This window comes from Serinus canaria, chromosome Z (assembly GCF_022539315.1).
Source record: "Serinus canaria isolate serCan28SL12 chromosome Z, serCan2020, whole genome shotgun sequence".
In the NCBI taxonomy this organism is placed as follows: domain Eukaryota; kingdom Metazoa; phylum Chordata; class Aves; order Passeriformes; family Fringillidae; genus Serinus; species Serinus canaria.
In genome coordinates this window covers 44193744-44221196 of record NC_066343.1, presented here as the reverse complement: position 1 = coordinate 44221196, position 27453 = coordinate 44193744, and the positions used below count along the sequence as shown (strand labels likewise).

Here is a 27453-nt window from a genome sequence, read left to right as displayed (position 1 = left end):
TAATTTGCTTGGGTATTACATGTGACTCTTTTATTGATAAAATAGTTCACTTTAAAGGACATAAATTTGTTTCTGATTATTAACAGAAAAACATAGAATCCTTGCAGAAGCAAATATTTGAATTTACACAAAGACTTCATGCAGCAGAAGTGGAACGCCTCTCACTGCGCCTACAACTTGCAGAATTCAAATCAAATTTCAGTGAGATAAAAAAAGAAGCAGACAAAGCACAGAGGCTGCAAGAGCAATTAAATATGCAAGTAAGTATATTTGACTTAGAAGTGACTGCTTATAAGGCATGTTTTTGTGTGTTCTTTTGAAAAATAAGTACAAAATTATTCTAATATTAAAAGAATTTTCCAGAAGATTTGCATTGTAAGTGTCACTAAACTACAAGTCAGATGTGTTTAGAAAGGCTTCCCTTCCCCGAGAGTTTTTTTTTGATTTGTAGAATGAGGCACTCTTGTAAATTATATGTTTGGTCTTCCAAACCAGGTTTTCTTCTGTATTTTGAAAATGTTGATGTCATTTGTATATCCCAAAAGCATTTATAGATCTCATTTCAGCAGATTAAAGTCGGCTGCCATGAGGGTATTGAATAAGTATGTTCATGAGAACTTCAAGAACTATAAACTCTGTGTGGATATTGCTGAATATTATGATAGATATTTTAGTGTATCTTTGATGCTGGGTTATGCCCTGAGCTAGTCAATGCAAATTTTGGTGTGGCTCTTCCTCTGAAGGACTAACTTTATGGAAGGGGAGAAAAAGGCCCTCTTCTACATTCCTGCTAGCATATATGCACCAAATTCCTCTGACTCCTAGCTGTCACTGATCAATTTACTTTAACACTCTGCATTCGCTAGCCTGTAAATAGCATATTCCAACAGCAGCAATAAGACACAACAAAAAGGCTCCTTAACTGCTTGAAACCACAGTATTGTGACTAATGAACATGGTGATTGAGGGGTGATGCCATTTTGTGGGTTCTCAGTAAGACCCTGTTATATGTACAGAACTGTGCCTTCAGCCCTTGGAGGGGAAGAAACTTGTCTTGCTTTAGCGTGCTGGAGGTTCACTAAGCACATTTCCTACTATGCTTATTTCTTGTAGATTGCATTCAGAATTGAACATATGTTTGAACTATTTGAGATAGTGAATGGTTAAGAATTCTTATACGTGCTCAACAGGTACATTGTACAACTAAAAGAGCTGCAGCCCAGAAAAAGCTGTGTTTTCTGTAGCTGTGACCTGATCCTGAAGCGTAGTTGGTAGACTTGTCAGTTGTCCCAATGAAGATACTTCCAGGCAGAGAGTGTTTAACAGATACTGTAAAATCCATTCTTTTTCCTGTTCCTAGCTGGTAAAATATTGGGTTTTTTTACTCAGACAAAATTATATCTGCTTATTTTCAGTTTTGCTCATACTGGGTTTTATTGCTCACAGTTCTGGGAAAATTGAAAGAAATTTTCACAGTTTAGATTACCATTGAAGTGTTGACAATGATTTTACTTGAATAACTATTTTGTCTTTCTGGAACATTTTTGGAAAGGGAGAAAGAAGACATGTCTTCAGGAAGACATTTACAAGAATTAACAAGATATGTACTAAAATGTGGGACATTGATCTGCATATTTCCTTCTAAATAATGGTTCTTAGCAATCTAGGGTGTTAATTTGAATAGAATAGGAAATGCATACTGTTTACAGTAGCCCGAATGCTGTTTTGAAAAAATACAGTGAATAAAGTTGTCTGGCCATTTCATTGCTTAGTGGTCTGTCTGTGAGTTAAAAAACCTAAATAAATAATAACCTTTAGCATTCTTTTGTTTTAGAATTTAATATGCTCCCAAGTGGAACTTGGGAAGTCAAGTATGTAAACAGGTAAGTATAGTTACATAATCAAACACAATTTATTTCTCTTACCAGAAATTAATCACCCATGAGAGGTTTGAAAGTGTATGTGAAGAATTAAATAATGCATTACATCGGGAGCACCAGGCACAATTGCTTTTGAATGAGCAAGCACAACAGCTACAGGAGTTAAATAATAAACTAGAACTGCAATCCAGTGAAGAAGCAGATAGAACCCAAGTCTTAAGTGACTCTGTAAAGGTAAGATGATTATTGCTCTTAATAAGGCACCTGAAATTCATTTTTTGGTGAATAAGGCACATGTCATACTTCTTGTGCAAATAAAATGTAAATGCACACATACTACACAGCCCATTGAAATTTTTGGGTACTCACAAACACTTTCAAGATTCTTCAATGTACAACATCCCTTTTCTGCTCTTTGTACTGGGTGGTATACACAAATATACGTGAAGTGGCTGAAATTTATAGGGGACAGAAGAGACAGATCTTGCTATCAAAAGGTGTTTGCAATTTATGGAAAAAATAAATGAAAAAGTCTGTGGATACTTTGATTTTTGATAGGGGTCAAAATAATATTTTAAAACCTGGATTGTCTGTTTCCTGAATATACTCTTAGGATGGAGAATAAATTTGTCACTTTGGATATGCAAGGTGACAATAGAGAGATATAATTTTTTCATCAGAATTTAGAATTTTCTGTAGAGTAATGAGTAATGAGGGAAAAGATGATGTTATCAGAATCACTGATGACAAACAAAGGAACAGAGAGAGTATTAGAGTTTGAAACCAGGTGGATATAGAATATGAGAAGAGAGAAAACTTTGTGATGGCAAGCCAGTAATTGGTGGTGACCTGAGCTCAGAAGCTTTTATTTATTTTCTCTTTAAAGGAAGCTTTGCTGCTTGTGTCTGATCTTCAGCCCTACTACTGTCTTTCCATCTCCCAGTATTATTCTGTGAATTGACAACTGAGCAAAGGGACTGCTTCACCAGTATTTTGAGAAATACAAGCACTTGTAATTCTGAGAGAATAAGTGTCAAGCTGGAGGAGAACCAAAATGATTCCTGCTGCAAAAGTGAAAATGTCATAAATATTGAAAATATTACAATGAAAGTAGATGTCAAGAAGGATGAGTTGCAGCAAAATAGAGATTTCAAGTGATGTATAGTGGAGAGTGCTGAAGGAAGTTGTTAAATTTATTAAGAAGTGTTTTCACTAGTGTTATTATTGACTAAAAATGTCTTACCTCACTAAGGGTAAAAGATAATGACATTTCCAATTTACCTGTTGGTTTTTGTGTTTTTTTTTTTTTCTCTCCCTCACAATTCCCTAGTCTTGGGTGTTTAACTTAAATGGAAGAATAAACTAGCTAGTGTTTTCAGTCAGGTTGCTTGTTAATAATGTTGTTATTTTCTTTCTGATATAACTGCAGTGTATATATAAGATGTTAGTCTTGTGTTTGATTTCTTTGAGAACTGCTTGATTCAAGGTTTTTAAATAGCTGTTAGGAATATAAAGAAGAGAAGATCTAGAAGACAAATCCTATTTGAAATCTTCATTTCTGTCTACTTTTTGTACATTAATACATGTTTTTTCACCATCTTTTACTTTGTCTAAAACACACCTTTCATTTGTTCAGAGACTGTTAAGGGAAAGATCAATTGTAAGCGATCAAAATATAGGAGGAGCTTTTAAACAAATATGTTACATGGGTTATTGGGTACTGAATTACATTTCACAGCTTCTGGTTTTTATTAATTGAAGACTACATACAATTTTTTTTGAGACAGTCATGATCCTAAAATGCATCCTAACTCTGCAGTTTTTTTAACAGTTGTTTGCTACTGGAACACCTTAATTTAGTGTAAAATGCTTGGTTATTGCTGAAATCTTTCAAGATACAATGCAATGTAATAATATAGGTGATAGAATAGAAGAAAAGAACATTGACAAAATAAACCTTAGGGCTAAAGTTTACTACTGACAGGTACACTGGTTTGGTTTATTACTTTGTAAGTCTCAATCCTTCTCATTGAGGAGTTTTAAACCAAATTTAAGTTGTAGGCTTGTCACTGTGTACTGTCCCTCAACTTAGAAGATTAATTGATATCTCTTAATTTCTTCATAATATTTACTACAAAAAATAGCACGAAATTGCATTTTTGTTGTAGTGGCATGTATCTGTGACTGAATCAAAAAAGGAGACAAAAAAGTTGTGGTAACATGTCAAAACATGTTAATGATCTTGTGGTCCTTGAATTTTTTTTGGTCTTGCAGATACAATTTTATACCTTCACTTTTTATCATTGTTTCTACAATTCCAAACCTGAGTTGTATAAGTACTTTCAAAATTCAAGTGGCAGTCTAATATAATACTTTGATACCAAGGAGTAAAAGTGGTTCTTAAATTTTGAGCCCTATATCTTCTGGTTTTAAAATTTAAGAAAAAGTCTCTTTTCTTTCCCACAGTTATCCACCATCCAACCTTGTTCATGCCTTTATTCAAAACAAGAAGAAATGGTCTCTGCCCTGGCATCTTAATTGACCGATTCTTTTCTTTAGCTTAAGAGGGGTTTGTGACTTAAAATGTTAGGGGTTTTTGAGGGGCTTTTTGTAGCTCTCATTCTGCAGAACAGTGAAACAATCTCATCTTTGCAATGATCTTGCCCTTGTAAAACAGTGTTCTTAAAATTGTATAGGGTTTCGATTGCTTAAATAATACAGAAAAAAAATGAAGAGCATTTTCACTGTTGCACTGTAAAAAACAAAATAGAAAAAATATGCCTCCATCTTCATCTTAAGATACAAAATAATATTACTTGTATAGACTTAAGTGTATATAAAAATTTGGTGAATGTGGTGGCATACAAGTAAGGTCAGGTAGAGTAGACATGGAGTGAAAAAAAATAGACATGCTTTGAATTCTTTATTCATTATTTTTAAACAGGTAAGAAGAAGAAAATTAAAATAATAGATACTTTCACTTGTGATTGCTTATTTTTAAACTTATTCACAGTTCAGCAGCAATCAGTAAGGAGATATTTTGGTATTCACATACTTTCATAAAGTAGGCTTATTAAAGGAGTAATACTTAATTTCTTAGCTTTATCAGTTCAGATTTTAATCCTGTATATTTTTATCTTCTTAGTGGCATATACCATAGAGACATCCAAAGTAGCCAATTACGTTCAAGGTCAGCTGGAACTCAGCAACTCTTTAACACCACTTCTTTTTATTAGATGAGGTGAATCATTTGCTCTGGTTCCTTATTCTTTGAAGAGAAAATCTTACACAAATGCTAAACAGGTATCAATAACAGATATATTTTTAATTCCTGATACCAGCTGGTCTTAATCAAGTAAATTATTTATGTTTCCTATTGATATGCACAGTCTATATATTTACTTCTTTTTAGGTATGGTAGTGCCTGTATATTTTTTAGGTTCTATTTATGGAACAAGTTCCATAAATAACAATTGTTAATTAATAGCTCCAATGCAGTAGATGTTAAATCATATAGCTTGATACTGATATGCCTCAACATAGACTTCAATACTTGTTTTAAAAGAAGTTACCCTAAATTTTGCGTTGTTTAATCTGCTGAGTTTAGTGAAGCTGTGATTAATTTATGTCAAAATAAAATGATGAAGGAAAAAAAATCTCATACAAATGCTTTGATAACACTCACAAAAAGGAGTTTTCTGGTGGGAAGATTCAAAGTGTTTCTTTTCAATACCTATGTCATTCATATCATACATACATATTCTCTGTTCAGTGTATCCTTCACTAAATAGTTATATCTGAATTTATTAGATTCAGATTAAGATGGGGATTTCTCTGTTTGTTAGAAGTCGATATTTCCCTCAGCAGGCTCTGAGTTGTTGTTTGAATTTGAGGTGAAGGGTGATACACAATTTCCTCCTTTTAATTGCTTTTCTTCTCCATATATTTATAGCCATATATTTTTTCTGAAAGACCATTTCAAATATTTACACAATTTCTTTTATTAATACCATTACACAGACTTTGTGACTGTGTTTTACAGTTATTTATGAAAATGCTGCAGTATTCTAACTTGGATAAAGGCTAAATGACTTCACTTACATGAGGAAGACCAAGGGATTTTCATGCTTCTCAGAATGATTACAGTAATAGTAAGAACAGAAATAGAATTTGAGATTTGAGAATTTTTTTCTTCTGACATCTTAAGTTGAAAAGATTGCTAGAATTTGGATGCACTGAGGGATACTGTTGATTCGAAAAACTTGTTTGTCTCTTTGTCAAGAAACTGCATTTTTATGCATTGCCTGATTAAATGTAAGGCTGTTCCTTAAAGAAAGCAGTATAACTGATTACTGCTAGCATCTAACTTAACAGAGAATTTATATTAGTGAAATTTAGCATTTAAAGAGAAGCAAGCTCCCTCCTGAATAGGTTAGAAACTAAAATTCATAATTCATTAATTAAATGTGGGGGGGTTCTTTTTTTTTTTTAGTTTCCATACTGTCTATGTTCTGAACACCTAAATAACTTATAAAGTAGGTAAGAATGGATTAGTATTGTCATCTGCTCTGTTCTTAGTCGAAAGAGGTAATATGTCTTCTTAGTACAATAAGTAGGAGGTTAAAGAGATTTGTCAGGTTCTTCTATTTGTGTTAACACTATTTGTAAAATAAGTAGAACTGTTCATTCTGCTCTGTTACTTTACTTCCAGTACTGCTAAGTTCTTAGTCTTCAAAGATTTATGTTAACTAGAAACTTGTCATAGAGTTAGTCCTTTGTGCTTTTTTTAAAAAAGAATTTGCAATGCTTTGCATGTGGAATTTGGGTTTATGGGAAGGGATAGTCTGCCTTCTAGCAGCTGCTGTCTTTACATAATAGGAGACACATAGCACACAAATGTGGGTTGGATATGAGAGCTCTTTTTTGCAAAAGGAAACAGAACACAGCCTAGATAAAGTCTACACTCTCTAATTATTAGTGAGTCTGTGTTTCAGCTCTGAACTTCAACTTCACTTTAAATTTCATGCTTCTGTGGTTTGTCCAGGGAGTTAGATTCATTGAATAGGAAATACTCAGTTGGAAAAGATTTACAATCATCATCAACATCCAGCTCCTGGTCCTGCACAGGGCCATTCCTGAGTCACACCATGTGCCTGAGAGCACTGTCCAAATGCTTTTTGAGCTCTGTCAGGCTGGTGCTGTGACCACTTCCCTGGGGAACTGTTGCAGTGCCCAACCACCCTCTGGGTGAAGAACTTGCTCTTAGATAGGTTTTTAAATCTGTCTATTTCCTTTGTTCTGTACCTAGAACATTCATCAGTGTTAGCATTACTCTGGAGGGACTGAAGTCAGTACATGGCTTTTAGATTTGTTTTTGTGCTGTAGTCATCAATGAAGCAGCCAAGCAACTATCAACCAAGTTGTTGAAGGTCTGCATTAACTTAGTTCTGAGTCAAGCTTTCTGGAAAATATGTAAATAATGAACAGAATGGGAGGAGGAATAAAGTTAAAGTTTGTAATTTTTAATTCATTGTATGTTTGCATTAACATGATGGTCAATGCAACAATGCAAAATATTGTTGTATAAGTCATACAACCATAATTTAATTGGAAGCTCTTATTTTGAAAGGATATTATTATTATTGTTGTGTTTCTGTTTAATTTCTCTGCATTTCCTCTTCTGTCCAGTTTTACAAGTTGAATGTTAGTATAGTTAATTTTTGAGCAATGTTAAGGTTCTAAATGGAATTTGATCATGTATTTACACCAGGTGAACATTTCTTTTTTCCTAAATTATGCCACCATACAGTATTTTATTGATTGTTATTAAGAATATTATTCATGTATATTATTTACTACCTTTATATAGCAGGAAAATGATAAAATTGTATCCAATGCTGCTGTACATTGGAAGAAGAATGAAAGTAATTGGCAATTTATTACATTTATCTTCAATCTAATTGGATGTGAACATTATTTATCTAACAAATCACAAAAAACACCCCTAAGTAAGAAAAACTAATTTTATTTTTAACTTGCTGAAGAGTTTAAGATAACTCTGAGAAAATGCTCTCACCATTAAATCAATTTGTATGTAACTTAGACACTGAGATAGAACACTGGAATAAGTCATGATTATGTAACAGCACTTTAGTTAATCTTTGAAAGCTAATTATGATCACAAGTTAAATTCCAGGTAAGAATAGGTTTACCCTTCTCCAGAAAACTATGGAATAAGTTTGTTCATGCTAGTCTGATTCAGTAGTCCCATTCAACAGTTACTGTATGAGTCATGCACTCACATGAGAGCTTGGGATTTTTGGTCCAATGTGTGACTGACTGGCGTGGAGTGAAATACAGAGTGCTTTGGTGTTAATAGTGTAGAAATGTTGAGAGAACACTTTTGATCCTGAGTCTGTTTGCTGCACTATAGTATTAAAAAAAAGATAAATCTGACATTCTGTTGAAGTTTTAGATAAAGAGAAAAGATAACTTAAAGTAATTGCATGAACCAACACATTTTAGTCTTTTAAAAGTAGCTTCCAATATTTTCTGGGTGTTCCATTTGTAGGAGCTATTCACCTCCCCCTTGGGGAAAGGAGAAAATAAATGGAACAATATCAGGATCTAAAAGCTTAATGGTTTTACTTCTGCATTGTAATTATACTAATAAATACCTCTGTCCATGACCCTGGAATTTATAGTGCAGTGAGAAAGATTTATTGACAAGTAATTTGGAAGAAAAATGGGATTATTGTGTAATTACAGCATGTGGTTATTAAGCATATGTACTTACATACCACTTATTCCTGTTATTTCAAGACCTTCAACTATCTTTCAGTTTTCACTGAAAACTACTGAAAAGCTTCTTGGTAAATCCAGTGCCTGGGAGATCTTTGTTACATTATTGGATCAACTACAAAGTAACTGTGTTACCTTGAGATGTGCAGAGGGGATCAATAGATCTTTAAAACAGCGTGAGATTTTTTAAAGAAGGTGTTCTATACCCTATTTTTCCTGGTTCTATAGATATCAATGTGTAGGACTTTCTACTATACACATTCTGTACCTTCTTGATGTAGAAGTCCTTTATAGGTAAATTTGCTTTTTGCTGCTGTTTATCTAGGACATCTCCAGGGCCTCATAATTTTTCAAGTGAGTCATGTTTTCCCATGTTCTCCCTTTCTCTTTGTGTGCAACTAATTCTGCAAATATCTTTATATCTTCTTGTCAAACCATAAGTAAAATCTTTCAAATAGCTATTGAAATATAATTAAACTGTTGAATATAATTAACTATGTATCTAAGTGGCATAAGACTAAAACAAGAGATGCATTCCTTTGCACCTGTATTCCCTTGCCTGCATGCTATGACAGCATCTGGAGCATCTATCCTTCATGTAATTTGATCTTTTAATTTAATTTGATACTCCATTAGGTATTCAGTGATTTTCAAGGGGAAGGTTTTTCAAAAGTTATACCAATTTCAGCTTCCAAAATCTGTACCTATGCTGTCCTCTAGTAGAGCATGGAAGCTCTTCAAAATTTTAGCAGGGCAACAAACTCAAAACAGATATTATATTTTATGCTGCTTAATTTTTTATGCTGTCTTTCACAATATTTATTTGTGAAAATCCTGTGAGGTTCTTGTTGCTAGATTATTTTACTTCTCAGTTAAAAAGACTTTAAAATGTTTCCAATTCTTTATAATGACAGTAAACCACCTTAAATGTTATTGTATTTTGGGGGTTTTGTTTGTTGTTGTTTTGTTTTGTTTTGTTTGTCTGTGGACTTTCTGATAAGAAATTGAGTGATTTTAGAATTATGACATTAAGATTCTCAATTCTAAGCAGCAGTTCCTATATTTCTTTTATAAATACTACCTCATTGTTTACAGGAAAATTTCTTTGGTGTGAGAAGGAAGAAACAAGTGTTCTTAGAAAAAGTTAATAATAATTTACTGAAATGATTGCTTGTGTGGTATCACCTAGTGATAGGCATATTTGTTACTGTCATTTACATTGGCAAGTGAAGTAGGTAACTTTCAAAGTTTTGTACCATCATGGTGCCATTTTGTCTTATAATTAAGAAATATACCAAAAGAGAAAAAATAGAAATAATCATTCAGTTTTCCCTGAATTCACTGTAACTGTTTAACTTCCCTATTTCAGGATCTGTATTTTCCATGCTCAGGGAAACTCAGGAAATATACCTTGTTTATTAAGTTTTGTGTTCTTGTTTGGCACTTGGTATGTCTCAAAGCATATCCAGAAGGAAGAGAGGCATCTAATCAATATGTCTTTATAGCACTTTGATCTCCTTACTGAATATTGGGATGTAATATATCTTTGATGCTTTTTCAATAGAATGATTTAAGAGTTGCCTTTTATGTAAGTTAAATTTTGTTTTACTGTATCTGTTTTTTTCCTGCTAAGGTGACTGCTCTCCAGGTTTTAATGAGTGGAAAGATAGGGGTGACCTCTATTGAAGACAAACCTTTTAATATAAAATTACATGTTTATAAATTCTTTCTTATTTTACTGAGGTTCAAAAAGTAAAAGGGATGCATGTTTTCTCCCTGCAGGTACATCATGCAAAGGGTGGCTGGCCTAATGTTCAAATAAAACATTAATGCACTTAATAAATTTGGGGCTCTGTGGAAACACACATACCTTGCATATATGATTTGTTCAGAGCTCATCTGAAGGGGAATGCAATATTTGAATGTAAACCATATAAAGTGATAAATCTTCTGAAGCCCATATTAATGTTAGTGCCATGCTAAAAAAGAGATTAGTCTGATTGATTAATTAATTAAAGAAAATTAAAAACTCTTTATGAAGCAAGATCAAACCTTTGTTTGGCACTAATTGACACTCTTGGTATTGCCCTTAACTCTTCAATGTGATGACTCACATTAATGTACTCATGTCTGGTGGGATTGTACAGCAGCCTCCTCCAAGAAAAGACTTCAGCATAACCTGCAGCAGTAAAAAAACTTAGCTGGGGCCACCAGTATATTGAGCTTATGGAATATGTTTTTGCACTCAGAACTGAACCTTAAATTCTATTTAGAAATTTCCTTGAAACTGTTCTGAATACTTCTAGTATTCCCATTCATTTTAACCAGTGTCTGAAGAGAAGACAGAGACAGGGTAGCACAATATTTGTTTCTCAATTTAGTTCTGAAGCAGAATGCTGTGTCATTGACCCTGCCTCAGATGACTTTTTGTCTGTGTCACGATGCCCCCTAACTTCTTCTTAAATAAACAGTGGGAATTAAATTGTGGTTACTTACTTTGTAAACAAATTGTTGTCATTGTTAATGTTTTATTGCTGTTATTTCTCCTTCTTCCTGAATTGTTTTAACTGACTGTTACCATTCAGAAATATTATAAGCAAATTTCTCAAGAAATTAAAATAGTTTTTCTCCAGGGCTTAGAAATGTCACTGGTAATACCAGATCATTGAGACCAGTAGGACATGATCAGAGACAGATGGCTTGAGGCTGTGACTGATGAGAGAGGCTACAAATAAAAATGAAGTGCGAGAAATTGGTGCAATATGTTGTGTCCTCATAGATACGCAACTAAATATTTTTATGTATGTACATGTGATAGATTATCACTTTTAAAGTGAAGAAGAAATCTAAGTGCTGGTTGTGTTTCTGTCTTGAATAGTGTGTGCTAATGTGAAAAAGTAGATAATGTGTAACAAAATCAACAGTATTGCAGAGAGCAGTGCTACAGAACAGTGTCAGAGTTTGCTTGTAATATTAGTGCCTCATTTACAGGTACATGGCACTTTTGAAAAATCATCTTTTTCAATGTAATCCAGGTGTAAAACATCTTTTTGAAACCTTGGAACTGTACCAACTATAAAGCTGAGAGTCTACCAGGGTAAAAAAAGAGTAATAGTGAAAAACTCCATTATTCTTTTTTGGTGGCATCTAAGTATCTGATTTAAAGGCATGACACTGCCAAAGCACAGAAAATCTGCTACATATGAAGGCCTGAGTCTTTTCTCATCTCTTACTGCAAAGGGCTCAATATTGTGGTGAGAGAGAAATTCGCATTTCTAAGGAGAAAAAAGAAACATCAGTCCTGAGGTAGTTTGTCAGAAATTGAATAAAGAGTGAATGATCATGTACTCATGCCACCATGCATGTGATTCCAAAAATTTATTATTACTTAACTTCAAGGATTATTCTTAAAACTCATAGAGATAAAGCCTGAGTTTTTATAAAATTGTATTTGTTCTATTAAGTGGTATAATCCTTCTCTGCAGCTTTCCAGTAATACTAATTCACTTAGCTTAGAAGAGGATTAAAATTTCTAAATTATAATGTGCATAGATTTTATCATGTACTTTATCATTTCCCAAAACCAGTTTTAAAGTAGGTCTCGATTATTCTCTGTTAGGATTATTGTAGATCTGAAAGGCCCAGAGCATCTTCTTATTCAAAAGGGGCTCCGTCAACAGTCCATGAGGATATAGGCTATGTGTAGGAAGTTTATGTTTTGTATTTACTTCACTTTAAAAGTTTTGTTTACTTTTACTTTGAAGCTGAATGAGCATATGATGTGTCCTCTGAAAGAGATTTTATTGTGTGAAATTATTCAGAAAAAGCTACTCTGTTTAAATTGCTAAACTCTTTTAATTCACAATAACTTTAAAATATACACAACTCAATGACTTCACAAAGCATTTTCAGTCATACTTTGCTAAACATCTTGATCTAATGCAGTTGAAAAATAGATTGCTTTCTTGTTGATCAGAATAGATTTTCTATTGAGAAAATGTTTGCACTATAGCAAAGAGATATTAAATGTAGCTGAAAGTCTTTGATGCGCTGTAATCCAGCCTGAATCACTGCAGGTGAGATGTTTGAGGTACCTAAACTTGCTTGGATGTCTAAGGGCTATGTTTCTGTCAATAAATGAGCTGTGGTATACACATACGTAGGTGATAACTGTCATTTACTTTCATGACATGAGTGCCTCAAATTTCAAGTGAATTTTGTAAGAAAAATCTCTTGCAAAACATAAATATGTGCATTTTCCCTTCCCCATCTATTGAATGACTCTTAAAGTTTCATTTAAATGTTTCTTAATACTCGAGTTCTAGATCTTGTACAGTAGCCATATATCACAACTGTTTTTAGAGCTACATCTATTGTTATTAAACTCATAATCATCTTTAGATGTTTACTTGACATTTTTGGAACTGATTTGTATAAACCATAGTTTGTACTCCAATATTATGAGTTTTTTTCATATAAAATAATCACAAGCACACGACATTGTGTTAGAAATGTGAAAATATGCCTGAAAGCATCATTCCAGCATCATACCAATATTTTGTTGGTTATTTCTTAAAATGATTGTGGTGGTTGGTATTTGTTTTGCTTAGTAGACCAACTCATGCTCTGTGACCTCATTATACAAGGCTCTAAGAAAGACCAGAAGAGCATTTTGCACCTTGTTAGATACACTGAGATCTGTAAACTCTTTTAACTGCTTCCATGCTATATCATATACTTCTGAGACCATTCTCGAGCTATGTTCTTTCTCTCAATACTAGCATATAAAAAGATTGTTGTTGCCAGGATGAAGGTCCAGTAGCAAAAGAGGTTCAAAAAAATCACTGGTTTTTTTTCTGCAATGCAGATACAGCTCATTCAAGTGTCCTTTTGACCACTCATATTTTTTTTCCTAGTGCAATTTAAAGGGCATAGGAAAGCATTTGTTTTTGAAGGGATGTCATGGATGGTCAGCCCCAGTTCTGTTTGCAAGAGCAGATCAGCCACATGGACTTTATTTCAAACTGTTTTAAGACAGCACTGCAAACATTGTGAAACACACAGTGAATCCAGATAGAGTATCTTGATAGCTTCTATTTGAGAAGTGTAAATCCATCTTGTTTCTTGACATAGGTCTCAATGTACTTCTTAGATATGTTTGATTTTTTTAAAGTATTGATGAGAAGTCTCAGTTATGATTTTTTTTTTGTCATAGATCTTTTTTTCCCTAAGATTTTTAATCCACTCTTTTGATAGAAGAAGCATAATTTATATTTTTTCTTGATAAATAAAGATTTTTTTCAAAAAAACATCCCATGGAATTTCAGCTATATAGTTTGAGCTGATGTATTTGCTTTGCATTGCAGTGGTGCACACTAATAATATTTAATATAAATATAAATATTAATATAGCTTGTTGTACCTGTTGGATTTGAACCATTTGAAACTCCTCTAGGTTATGCATAGACTTCTGGGGAGCACTCAGAGATCTTTATATTTGCTGACAGTGGTAATGGAAAGTGTATTTAAACTGGTGAAGGAATGGATGCTGGCTAAACTTCCTATACTTTTCATGGTGAAATTTTATTAGTTGTGGGTGTAGGACAGCTTTCAGAACGTATTTTTAATAAGTAATATTTTGCATCTAAATAGAGAATATACATATAAAATTTCCTCTGAAAGAGAAAATCTTCAATTTCACAAATTAGTTCATTATACACATACTGCAGTGTATTTGCGTATTTTGTACTGCTGTGTTGTGTCTGTGTAATTTCAATCTAATTACTAAGCAGTTTGATCTAGCTTTAGTTGATCTTGGAAAATACAGTCTCAGTATAAATGTGTCACACATGCTTTGCATGAATTTAAACTGTATGACTGTCATTGTTCATCTGAAGTGATTGTCCATCTGTTATCTTTTGAATAGAATCCTTTTTATATGTAAAGAATGACTATATTAAATTTTGATTTCTTTTTGTAATGGGCTTTGAATAAAAAGTTTCCTGACTGCAAAACCTAAACTTGTTAAAGGAAGCTTGTGGAAGGACCAAGCCAACAGACAGCCAATGAGATTTTTCTTCATTGCTATCAGTTGCTTGCTGTTCTCTCAAATTCAAAAACACATGTTTTTTCATGGTTAATTTGTGAGGGAAAAAAGGTCAAAAATCTAAATGTCTCTAAAGGAAACTCCTTCTAAAGATTATGATGAAAACTCAACTGATCTTTGAGATTCTGGCAGACCAGAGAGGAAGGAGTGCAGTGATGTCTGAATTAGCACCCAAATGCCTAAAATCCTGAAAAAGGCAGATAACTGGCATTTTACAGAATGTTAATAAATTGGAGTTTAGCTTCTAAGTTGGTTCAGAATCACTTGTACTTGAAAGTGAAAGCTCAGCATCTTCAGAGAACTATGTGCAAACATACTAGGTTTTTAAAACCTTCATTCTTCTTATCACTGTTAGCCTCAACTTTCTAACAGTTGTAATTGTCCACAGAAAACATTTCAAGATAAATGCATTATCAGGTTTTGAAATTTTCTTATTTTTGTAAATACTAAGACCTGGGGGGCAAAATAAGGGCTATATTGTGGATTAAGTGAAATATCTCAAGGCTGTGCTTTTCTGATAACTGAACCTGAAGTGACCTTTCTCAGACACAATTACAGAGCTGTATGTTTTTCCTTTAATTTCATCAGGGGTTTAATTAGTATACAAATAAAACTTCCCTTATCTTCCTTTCTACCTAATTGGCTTGTCTTTGCTTATATATGAAGAATGTGAAAATGGGCTGTAATTAGGATGACCGTGTTAACCTTTTTTTCTCAAATGTACTGTTGCCTAAAGGCCTCAAAGCCTAAAACCAGTGCTTTGGATTATTGCTTTGCAATCACTATGGCTCTCCCATAGGTTTTCTCATGAGCAGAAGGGCTTTGGGTGCTGCAGGTTCCCACTGCTTAACGGGATCTTCATTCTTCTCCCCACTAAATGTTTATTGATTATCTCGCTGCTCCACACTCAGCCTCCAACAACTTAATATCAGGTGACAGTCAGGAGAGTTCTCCAAGTAATTAGAGTGGAGCATTGAGGGAACAATTAGGAGCAGAGTTATTAAACTTGATTTATCCTATTCTCTCCTGAACACTTTCTTGGATATCAGAACATCACACTTTCACAATCTACCCTAGCTGAGAAATTAGTGGCTAACCTGCTGCTTATCATTGTTGCCTTGCTGCCTTGAGGCACACCCTCTTGGTTTCAGTCACTCAGCTGGAAATATTAGAGTCCATAAAGTTTATCAAGGGTTTTAATTAGATCAATCTGAAGAAGCAAAAAAAAAAATAGACTTACCAGCCATTATTTTATAATACACCACACTGTACTTGAACATTTCCAAGCCTTGATTTTAACCCACAGTAGCAAGAAGCTTCAAGTAATTGCTGAAACTGCTTTTGGAGTGCTAAAATCAGTTTCCATTTTGCTTAGATATTGCAATGTTACTAGATAAAGTCTGAATCCTTTAGAGATTTCTGTAAATAATGGGGTTCTCTTTGAATATAATAGAACAGCTCTTCAGTGAGATACTTGATTTAACCATTTCTATATTGCTTCATCACCAGCTAGCATGGATTGCTGACTATGCCTCTTAAAAAATTTAGGCCCCTGCTACTGCCTCATTAGTAGGCATGTGCTTGCAATGAGTAACCTAGGTTAGTTAGCAGCTCACAGAAGATTTTGACTAGTGGGTCTTTTCACTGTTCATGGTCAGTAATGAAAGATTTATGTGAGAGCCGACAACTCTTCAATCCCTGCAGATGAATAGCTATAATAAAAATAAAATGAATATGCATAATGTTCCTATTATCCCATCTTTCTCTTCTACTACAACTGCTAAGATGTTGGGGCCAAAATCCATTCAACAGCATCTGCATCAGAAATTTCTTGCATCAAAATACTAGCAGAAAATACTTAAAACCAGATTTTTCAGTCAGGTGGGAAATTGGGCTAGATCAAACATTGGTAACAGAGACCATGTTCTGTGTTCAAATATAGTCCATTTGTCAAAGGTGGGAATATGGGGGGGGGGAGTTACTTGACTTGGCTTTCAGAACTCTTTCCTCAATGTTGAGAGCAAACAGTAAACACAGTAATTCGAAGAAGATAATGTTCTTTGTTTTCAAACCAGAGATGGATCATTTTATTCATGCTAATCCACATTTCAGTTCTTGGAAATAAAATTTCTGAAAATCTGATAATTCACAAACTCATCTATTTAGACAAGGATTTGATAGCTGCCAGTGGCTTTAGGGTAGAATTTTTGAAAGCAAGACTTCTGGTTTTGATATCCTTGTGCAGTGGATGAATGCTGTCTGTGTGTTTATCTTTCCTTAGGGGAAATATATCAGTTATTTATTGAAAATAAGGACATAAGAGTAAAAATAGAATTATTCAACCTGCAGTCATTTGAACAAGAATAATATTAACATTTCTGGGTTTAGAGTTTCTTAAATAAACTTCAGGTTTTTTTCTACAGTTGTGATTAATTTCAGCTTAGATTTTTTAAGTTCCTGAAGAAGACTTGAAGTAATGGTGCTACACTTTCAAAATACACCACTCATGAAGTAACTGGTTGCCTTTTCTCTTTAGGAATGTAAGAAGAAGACTTATGCCAGTCCACAGACAACAGTTTGTTTTACAGGACTATGCAGTCTTTTGCTGTAGATTGCTATTTTTTTGAAAATTTCCCTATAATAATGCTTTTTGAAGCGCCTCTAACCCTTAAAGAGGTCTGAAACTTCTTCAGATTAGTTGAGTTTTTAGAATCCTCCAAATTTTTATCAGCATTTTATACATACTATTTTTCATACTCATCCACAGCATAGTACATCTCCATGTTCCACACTCCAGGACAAGTACTGAGTACAGATTATGCAGAGCACAATTCTTAGAATTCAAGCAGAAAATATACGCATAAATTTAAAAAAAAAAAGTGTGTAAGAGCTCAGTCTTTCAACTGTGCAGCCTTCTCTTCTGTATTTTAGAATTTATCAGGAAATATGCTACATGTAAAAGAATGTTTATAACCACCGATTATAATTTCTTTCTAAAAAGGCAATTAACAGCTGTAAGTAAAATATAACATGTAACAAATTATGAAATCAAATTATTAATAATCCAGTCTATAAATGTATTGATTTATCCTAGCAGAAAGGAATAGCAACCAGCCAGGTTCTGTATTAATTAGCCCTGTGTGCTATTTTTCACCTATTGGATTAATCTGAATTGATTAAAGCATGTTGTGTTAATTCTAAGCCAGAGAGAAATGTTTAGAAAATATACATACTATTTTGCATACTGGGAAACTAATGTTGTAATACTGAAAGCACCATAAAATAGATTGTACGTGATGCACTAACAGAGAATATGAGAATATCTATTCTACTGAAATTTCTGGACAGTGCAAAATATTTAAATAAATGCTCTGTGTTTATTTCCTTTCATTGTGAATTCCTTTCTTTAATGTTTATTTTAAATTAAGTTTTGTGAATATTCTGTGTTCTTTAAAGCTGTACTCTTATTTAGAAGCTATACTCTTACTTTTATTATAATCCTTTGTGTTTAGATCTGGTATTGGTAAATATAGTACTTGTAGCATAGTGCATGTCCCTGCTTGATCAAAAAATAATTTTATTTATAAACATATTTGTACACAGATAATATACTAAAAACTGTGGGCTTCTGAGTTGGTAGAGAATTCATAAAACCTTAGTATGCAATGGTCCAAATCTATTACACAGTCAGTCTGTTTTCCACTTTGTTTAATAGCCTATGGCATAAACTGAAGTTAATTATTTGGGCTGACAAGTAACTCTGTTTTCTGTCTGCTTGCAGAGTCTCTCCGAGGCAACGATGGAGCTGAGAAGAAGAGATCGATTTCTGCGTCAGCAAAATAGACTTCTTACCCAGCTGGAGCAGGACAAGCGTCGACTGAGCGAGAGCATCCGCGATGCAGAGAGTGCCCTCTGCACGGCAGCGAAGTGAGCACTGGGACCTTGGGGAGATCACTTAAAACGGACAAAAGATCAATTCTTACTTTCATGCACAGGGTTTTAGCTTTAGCTAATGTAATGCTAGAAAACAAAAGTACATCTGTCTCTCTTTGAAATTCAGTGATAGACTTCGAAAAAGAAAACTGTTCAAGATACTGCGCATTAGGTTTTCTGTAGTTATCCCGTAAGAGTGCTACAAATTCCTGGTCCAAAATGCATAAGCATTTTGTCTGCCAATTACCTTACTGATTTGACAACGTCTCTTTGGTAGATCCTTCTCATTTTGTTTGTTTAAGGAATGATTGTTTGTTCTAAAGGGGCTAAACCCATTTTGGACCTAGGCTTTTATGCGGAATAGTCTTCTGGTTTCTGAGAGCTTTGGATTTAGATGTAAGCCCCATGCCTTTTTATACTCTAACTTGAAGAGTGGAAGGAAATGTTCAGGGACCATTTTTGAAAGTATTGGTAGTCAAAAGCTGTTCCATTGACTTGAATGAGATTATTAATAACCTCTTACAGTTATGTAGTCAGATAAAACTATAAATCCTTTTAGACTTTGTTATCTATTACTGTTACAGTAGTATGCACTTTGAATATTATTGGTCCATGGCCAAGATTTTTTAAAAGTTCCATTTAAAATTAAAATTTCTCATTATACATGGGGTAGATTTGACCTCTGAAGAACAATAGCTTAGAAGCTTTAAGGGGCTTATGCACCAGCAAAATAATGTAATTAATATAGTTATCAGTGATATGTTTAACAAGCTAATTAAAATGACAAATATTATTTACTATAAGTGTATCAAAGCAGATTATGACCCAACGAAGGATTTGTTCTTAAAAGCCTTCTCCTTTTCACCCTGCCTCAATCCATTTTATGCATGCCAGTAAGGATCATTCCCTATGGCCATTCTTATATTCAGAAAAGGTTTTTTGATGTGAAAACTTCCAAACCAGTCATTGTTTTACCATAAGAACTCTACGTTATGTTCTAACATAAACTGTTCTACTTGTTCTTCATAACAAGTGCAAGTGTCTTTTTCTTAATTTGGAACATGTAAGCAAAGTAGTTAAACAGACTTTGGTCTTATCTAGAAATTCCTATTTTAATATTAATTCCATTACCTAAGTGATTGTAGGCAATGCATGGGTGTCTTTCATTCTGGAAATGGCTGTCTTGATTTTCTTTTGGCTAGCAGTTCTTTCCACGTTCCTCCTGAGTAAGAAGCAATATTAATAAAAATGTCTGAAACAGTGAACCTGGCAAAAATACAGTAGTCTTTTGGCAATTTCTATGTGTTGTGGTTATACCCCAGCCAGCAAGCAAGTACCCTGTCAATCTAGTCTAAAGTAAGGCAGGATCCTGAAAATAGAAAAGTCTATGTGACTTTATTAGGGATGTAAAAGCCAATTTTACTCTTCTGGCCACCTTCCTGTATTTTCCGTTAAGATAGTATGAATCAAGAAATGCCAAAGCAGCCATCATTCCATGGGGAAGAATGCCATGATTTTGACTGGAGAAAAAGAGGCTGAGGGAAGACCTTATTGTATCTGAAAGGAGGTTGTAGTGATGTGGGGCTTGGGCTGTTCTCCTAAGAAAAAAATGATAGGACAAGAAGAAATGGCCTCAGGTTGTGCTAAGAGAGGTTTATATTGAATATTAGGAAAATACTCTCTCCTGAAAGGGTTGTCAAACATTGGAACAGGCTGCCCAGGGAGGTTGTAGAGTCTGGAGGTATTTAAATATGTGGCCTGTGGAGACATGGTTTAGTGGTGGGGTAATGGTTGGACTCAGTGACCTTAAGGGTCTTTTCCAACCCAAATCATACTGATTCTATGCATTCTGGTATTGTAAAAGCTCAAAAATATACACATAGCTGGCAAAATAAGAGACAGTCATGGAATGTTGAGGCATATTAGCTTTGCTGGCATGGATTCTATTTGACTTTCTATGGTCATGCTCTCTTTTCTCCTTAGTCATATGGTATTATGCAACTTCAGTTCTATTTCTGTCAATCATGAGTTGAGGCCAAGGTTTTTCATGACAACATAGCTGATGAGAGCTGTCTTTCTTGCTGAAGCCCTAATCTACAAAAGGGCATTAGAGAATTGTTTCATTCTCCAAATGTCCCTATTGTAAGGATAGGATATTTGTCTGGACTTTTGGAAACATAAGAGAATGTATTCTCTTCCTGCTAGAAGACTCCACTCAACATGCCTTTTACATCTAAAACTCTCCAAGAAAATGATAGTTATTCATGAATATGTCCATAATAACAGCTAGTTTGATAGTCCACAACAGAAGCAAATTTCATATGGAAATTTTCTAAATAGTGGCACATGAACAATTTTTTAAGGTTTGCATTGGGGATATGAAAAGGAGAGACAAAAACATAGTACTCTGAGTTATCAACAATTATTTGAAAAGACGTGATAGTTAAAAAGTAACAGAAAATTAATTTCTAAATCAGGTGACTTTCAGTTCTATAATCTGCCTCATTTTTTTGTCTTGTAATAGAGACAGAGAATTGATCATTAGTCATATGAAAGCTGTGGAAGACACTCTTCATAAGGTAAGAATTTAAAATTATTCCTCTGATTTGTATTTCTAAATATATCAAAGTTTTACCACTGCTTTTGCTCACTGAGGAGTAGAAGTTGTAAGGTGGCTTCCTTTTCTTAGAGTTTATTTCCACCTTCAACTTCTTTTATCCTAAAACATGGTTCATTTTAAGTGAAATAAAATACAATTTTGTAGCACACAAAATTCTTATTTCTTACTACAAAACCACCAAATCAACTTTTCTTCCCTTAATAGCTGAGACCACTATTTCTAGTTACCAAGTGAAGACAATTGAACATTCAAATGGCTGACAATTTCTATGGAGCTAAGTCTGTGCCATGTAAGCCAGAGGTCATTTGGTGATGTCACATGCATGGTGGCCATAAAGCCATATGGCTTTGTGCATGCTACTTTAATTTTTGATACATGATAAAACATAAGGAAAAGACAATAAGATGTAACCTGTAGTCAGAAACTTTAATGATATTTTTAGGACATTTTTTAAATTGAGTAATAATCTTCAATATTCTCTTTGACTTGCACAGTTTTGCCCTGGTATAGCATTATTTGAAAGTCCAAAAAAGCTTGTATATTAATTACTTAGGCAAAAGGACTGCTTTTAACTGTAGTTCTGGTTGTTGATTGTTTTATAACTGTTTTTAGTCTAGAGCAACACAAAGCAAAATAAGTGTTTTTATTACCTTGGAGTGTTAATTTCCCTTATCACATCTTGAATTCACAGCAGCATGGGAATCTATTCTTCATTTTAGTTTCTGTGTTCACCAAAACTAATTTAATTTTCAGATTCTTTTTTTCAAGAAGTCTTTCCTTTAATGTTCAAGAAAGTGACAGAAACTAAAACTGTGTGTTTTAGCTGCAGCAAAGTGTGCTGGTAGAAACTGTCTTGCTTTTTGCCCCCACTTTTTTTCATACTGGCTTCTTTTAAGCTTAAAAACTCATGTCATGCAGAAAGTGTTGTGTTTTGCAGTAAGAGATACATGTCCTTGGCATTCAGAATTTATTGTCCTGGATTGCAAGGTTACATTTTGGTTTTGAAAGCAATGCCATTATGTGCACAAGGATTGAAGCGTTTGGGGAAAGGCTATAGAGAAGGCCACATGCTTAGTACTGATTAACCTGATGCAGTGAATTGATTGAGAAACAGCCATCTTTCTTCTGAAAATTTTAGTTACCATACTGCTTCTTAATTCTTGATGTACATAGTTGTTAGGCCCATGTAGCACATTAATGAGTAGCAAAATAATTTATCCTTTCTGGTTTGTCCAAATAAAAAATGAAGAAAACATAAGAAATAGAAATGTCAGGATGCTCCTTTCAGCAGAAACTAAAAAAATTGATTGTAAATCATTCAAATTTTGACATGCTATTTCTCCTAGAAGAACAAAGGGAAATTATTGATTTTGTTTGGGAAGTATCTGAAATGTAAACCCTACATCATAATGGTAATTAATTACCTAGCATTAGTGAACATGGCTGATGTGTAAACTATAAAGTTTACACTGTTGTTCTTAAAGGGTTTCTCGCACAGTAAAAATCAGAACATAAAGAAATGGATTATGTACTAGTAAAGGAACCATAAGCCTTTCTTTCTCCACTAGAAATTCTGTGATTTACTTTTGTTCTGAGAAAGAAAAAGAAAAAGAAAATGGGTAAAGTTCAGAATCAACTGAATTTGGACAAGCACTACTACGAACTGCAGCTTCACTTACAGGAGTTTGAAATTGAAGGTTTTGATATTTCTGTGTGGATGTATTCATGAGCAAATATCCACAAAATTCCACTGTATCACTTCAGGATCTGTACTATTAATGCATAATGCTAAATTTTTACCTGTAGATCTCAGAGGGATTTTACAGACATCCTTAGTAATCTTAGTTAGACTTAGGATAAGACAGTATACTCTGATCCATTAAAGTAGCCTCATTCCTTTCCATATCCTATCTTTATAAGAATTCCAGAAGTCAACAATATAGGTACTAGATCATCTGCCTTTGGGTATATGGGGGTGTAACATTCTGCAAACAAAAGTAAGAGAAATCAGAGCCAAGGGAAATTATCTCTGTGCATGCTTCTAATATGCCACTAGACCAGGGATAATATACACCACTTTCTCTCCCACACTGTGACTGGATGGAACAACTAGTATCATACATTTGACTTTGCCAAAAAGTGCTTGTGCCCCGAATGATTCTTTCAAGACCATTGTGGACCTACCTTTTTAATCTTCATGAATATTTATGGAGCATAACTGTTGAAGAACTTGAGCACTGGATATGCTAAGAGAGAAAATATTTTTAGCAACTAGTTTCACGTCCTTCATAAATTACAAGATGTTCTTTAGAAGGTTATTTTTTGTCTTATCCTGGGTCTTGTCACATTAGCTATCTTTATCCTACTGCTGGAGCTGAATTATTTCCACAGAAGTTCCTGATAAAATAAGAGATCTTTCTTCATCTTATACTATCTAAATATTATGGAGAAATACATAAATGCAAAGTGAATGTTTTAACAAATTAAAAAAATCAAAACAGAATATCACCAAGGACAAACAGAAACCTCAAGAGGGTTATGGTTTGGTTCAGTTTTATTCTCAAATACTGAAGATGACCAAAAGGTAATAGCAAAATGATAACAGAAATAAATAAAATTTTACTGAAAGAGTGATGAAAGAAAATTCCATCTACTTGAAGTTCAAATATAAAAAGTTTTCTTAAAATGTCTTCTAATAAAAAGAAAAATAATTTAAGAATATGTCTTATTTTAAAGCCCTTGAACAGTCCTTTTTTTAATGTATGAAAAATAAGTTATTTCTTTAAACACTTTCCCCTCAAAAAGTTGAGGTTATTTTTGTTATAAAATCAATCCTTGGTATGCTTGCTGATAAACTGTATTCCATTATTAATTTCTTTTGTATTTCTTAATATTCTGGTTGTATAAACAGTGTATGAGACATTAAATCTATTAATTTCTATTACTAGATTCTTTAACATGTGTAGTTAATCATCTATTAGTTATGGTAATAATGCCAAGGTTGTGGGTTCAATCCCTGGATGGGCCAGTCATTTAAGAGTGGACTTCATGTTTTTTGTGGGTCCCTTCCAGCTCAGAATATTCTGTGATCCTGTAATCCCTGTTTCTTCTCATCAGAGGAAGAAATAATTTTACACTATCTCTGCTAAAATCTTCAGCTTTCCCCTTGCATTGCTGCTCAGTTTGAGTGCTTTTTTTGGGTTAGCCTTGGCCAGCAGCCAGATGCCCACCCAGATGCTCTCTCAGTCCTCCTCCAAAGGACAGGGGGACAAAAGAGGATAAGAAAGCTCATGTGTTGAGATCTAGATAGAGACATTGCATAGTAGTTATCATCACAGGTAAAACAGCTGACCTGTGGAAACGATTTTCATTTATTTTTTGAAGTAGATTTGGAGAGGTAGAAACAATTTCAAAATGAGCATTACCCTGCCTTTTAGTCTCAGCTTCACTTGTGACTGCTCTGCTCATGCTGTGAGGCACAGGGGTTTGCAGTCAGTCCACACCAGCTCCTCTTTGCTGCTTCTGCCTCCTCATGCTGTTTCCCTGCATCACTGTGGGCTCTCCATGTGGGCTGCCATCTTTCAAGAATATCTGCTTCAGCATGGACTCTCCATGGACATTAATTCCTGCAGGAACTATCCTGAAGAATTTCCTCGACCTGCTCTGGAAGGGGATCCTTCATGGAATATGGTGTGGATATGCCCCAACATAGTCCTCTCTCTGGGCTATGAGGAAATTCCTAATCCAGTGCTGTTTCTGCTTCACTTCTTTTCTAACTTAGATACTTAGTATTTTTGTTCCCTTCTTCTCTCCCTTCATGGTATGTTTTTCTCATTCTTAAATTCATTTTCACAGAGGGACTGCCAGCAGGGCTGTGGGGGTTAGCTGTGACCTGTGGTGGGTCGGGAACCAGAGGTGTCTAGAACCAACTTTTTCCTGCACTCATCTGTCCTCACAGAGGCTGCAACTGGTACACTGCTATAGCTGCCTCATTTTTAGCCTGCCTAAATCCCTGTGCTATACACCACCATGAGAAGTCATTCTAGTGAGCCAGCCTTCAAAGTGACAGAAAATTGTTTGTTTCTCCTTGTACTCTTAAAAATTGTACTATAAAAATCTTGACAAGCTTAGTCTATCATAGTTTTCAACCTGTCCTGGCTGCTTAGGATTTGGCTGTTTTAGCAGGTTAATAAAATACAACATGCTCACTGTTTTTCCCAATATCAGTAAGCAATCTACTTATTCTAGCACTTTGGGACAAAGTTTTAGAACACTAGGGATCAAAGCATCTATCCAGTGTGCTCCTTTCCTTCTGGCACTTGGTCGGAAGGATTATTCTTCGTCCACTTCTGTAGTGCACTTTATTTCTGCTGATTGAAAGGTTCATATGCTACTTCCATACAGACCTGTCAGCAGTTATGCCTTGAAATGCATCCACTGTTGTGTTTCATTGCCTCACTGTGACCCCTGTTGTCTCCTCTGAAATGCCTCTAAACAGTTTAAGAGATCTGGGTCCCATGACTCTGTCAGTTGAAAAATAGTATGAACACTTTATCATCCATCCCATAATATATTTTTAAAAAATACAAAGACAGAATTATCTTTCTTTATCTAATTTAATGGTTTGGGGTTTTATAATACGGCACATATAATACAGTTTTATAATATAGTTGGAGATGGGGTGTGGCCATTGAGTACTTGAGAGTTAGTAAGATTGTACCAGTAGATTGTTATTTCTAATGTGGTCCATAGCAATCAAATGCATTTCCTTATGATGACAGTTTTATGGCCTGCAAGGAATTAATTTACAATAGGTTTAAGTCCTTATACAAGTGACTACATCGGAAAAAACACTCAGGTGTAAGTGGCAATAATTGTTAGTTGCAGCAATGAGACCACAAATTGATCAGGTCCTGGAAAAAGAAAACACTTATGAGACTTAAGTTAGCTGTCTCTGTCAGGCTCCAGTAGATATGACCTTACACATTCAGGTATACTGATCAGCCACATTTCTCTGAGTTAACTGGGCTCTATAGTCCATCATATTATTTAGTTATCTCAATAATGATTTAAAACCCCTCGTTTTAGAGATCTCAACTATTTTTTTTTTTTTTGCCTAACCCAATGAAACTCCGAAGATGGTTTTCCTGTGTGTTAGACATGTTAATATTAAGTGTGAAGCCTGCTTTATGTGTGTGCTCAAAGTCTGTCCATCACTGTGGTCCAGGGTTGTTCTCAACTGGCCCTCTCACAAGCCTATTGAAACAGTGAGTATGTGTACATGCAAAAAAATCACCAAGAAAACTCAATTAGATTGTTAAAATTCTAAATAACTTCAGTAAGAAGTTTGCAGTAGGAAACCAGCTATTATTTCTCTGTAATAAGAAAGAAATGCAGTAAAAATATTACTTTTTCTCCTCCTCCATCTCAAATGAGTGCTTCTTAATTTCAGTGTTTGATGAATGACTTTTGTTTCTCCTCCTAGCAATCTGACTTTCTTGATCCATGTTCCTAAAGATCAGTTGTGCAGGACATACAGGTGTTAGCACAGCTGGCTTGCTGATGACAACTCTGTCCATATAGCTGTCTAGTGTGTCATCACTCATATTGTTCAGTGTCATTCTGACCTAGCCAAGCTAAAAATGGTACTCCAGCTCAAGAGGGATTTAAAAACCTTCACAAAGTAAAGATAAGACATTGCCGAATGTCATATCCATGTGCTTAACTGTTTTCAGTTTGGACATATCTAAGTAACTAATTTCTGGATGCATTTGTATTTATCTTTTGGTTTTCTTTGTTGATTTTAGGGTGGTTTTTTGGTTTTATTTTGGAGGAGTTTGTTGGTTTTTATGGTTGGTTGGTTGAGGTGGGGTTTTTGGTGTTTTGGGGTTTTTTGCTGTTTTTTTTTTAAGGCTGAATACTTGTATATAGTTTGTCTTCAGTAAGGAGAAATCCTTGTTTGGAGAATTGTGGAATTATTGAATACATTAACTGTTATTTTCTCCCGACATAGGTTCATTTTCAGCCCAAGGTCACTGAAATCTTTTCATAGGGGATGTATTATAGTGCGCATCTTGCAGCTATAGAGAAGCTTAGGTGCCATGGTCAACATT

At 34.4% G+C, this 27453-nt stretch overlaps 1 protein-coding gene across 5 annotated transcripts in view; it reads left to right on the top strand.

Annotated features, from left to right (window-relative positions):
* CCDC171 (coiled-coil domain containing 171) overlaps positions 1–27453 on the top strand; it is a 166056-nt gene that overhangs the window by 82848 nt on the left and 55755 nt on the right. For 4 of the 5 annotated variants that reach the window (XM_050986505.1, XM_050986506.1, XM_018918358.3 and 1 more), the window contains 4 exons: positions 87–260; positions 1929–2114; positions 18569–18714; positions 21245–21299. In XM_050986505.1, coding sequence (XP_050842462.1) covers positions 87–260; positions 1929–2114; positions 18569–18714; positions 21245–21299 — 561 coding nt within the window. Of the gene's footprint in view, positions 1–86; positions 261–1928; positions 2115–2766; positions 13203–18568; positions 18715–21244; positions 21300–27453 lie in introns of those variants that run through there. The other variant, XM_030237097.2, reaches the window with a different exon arrangement.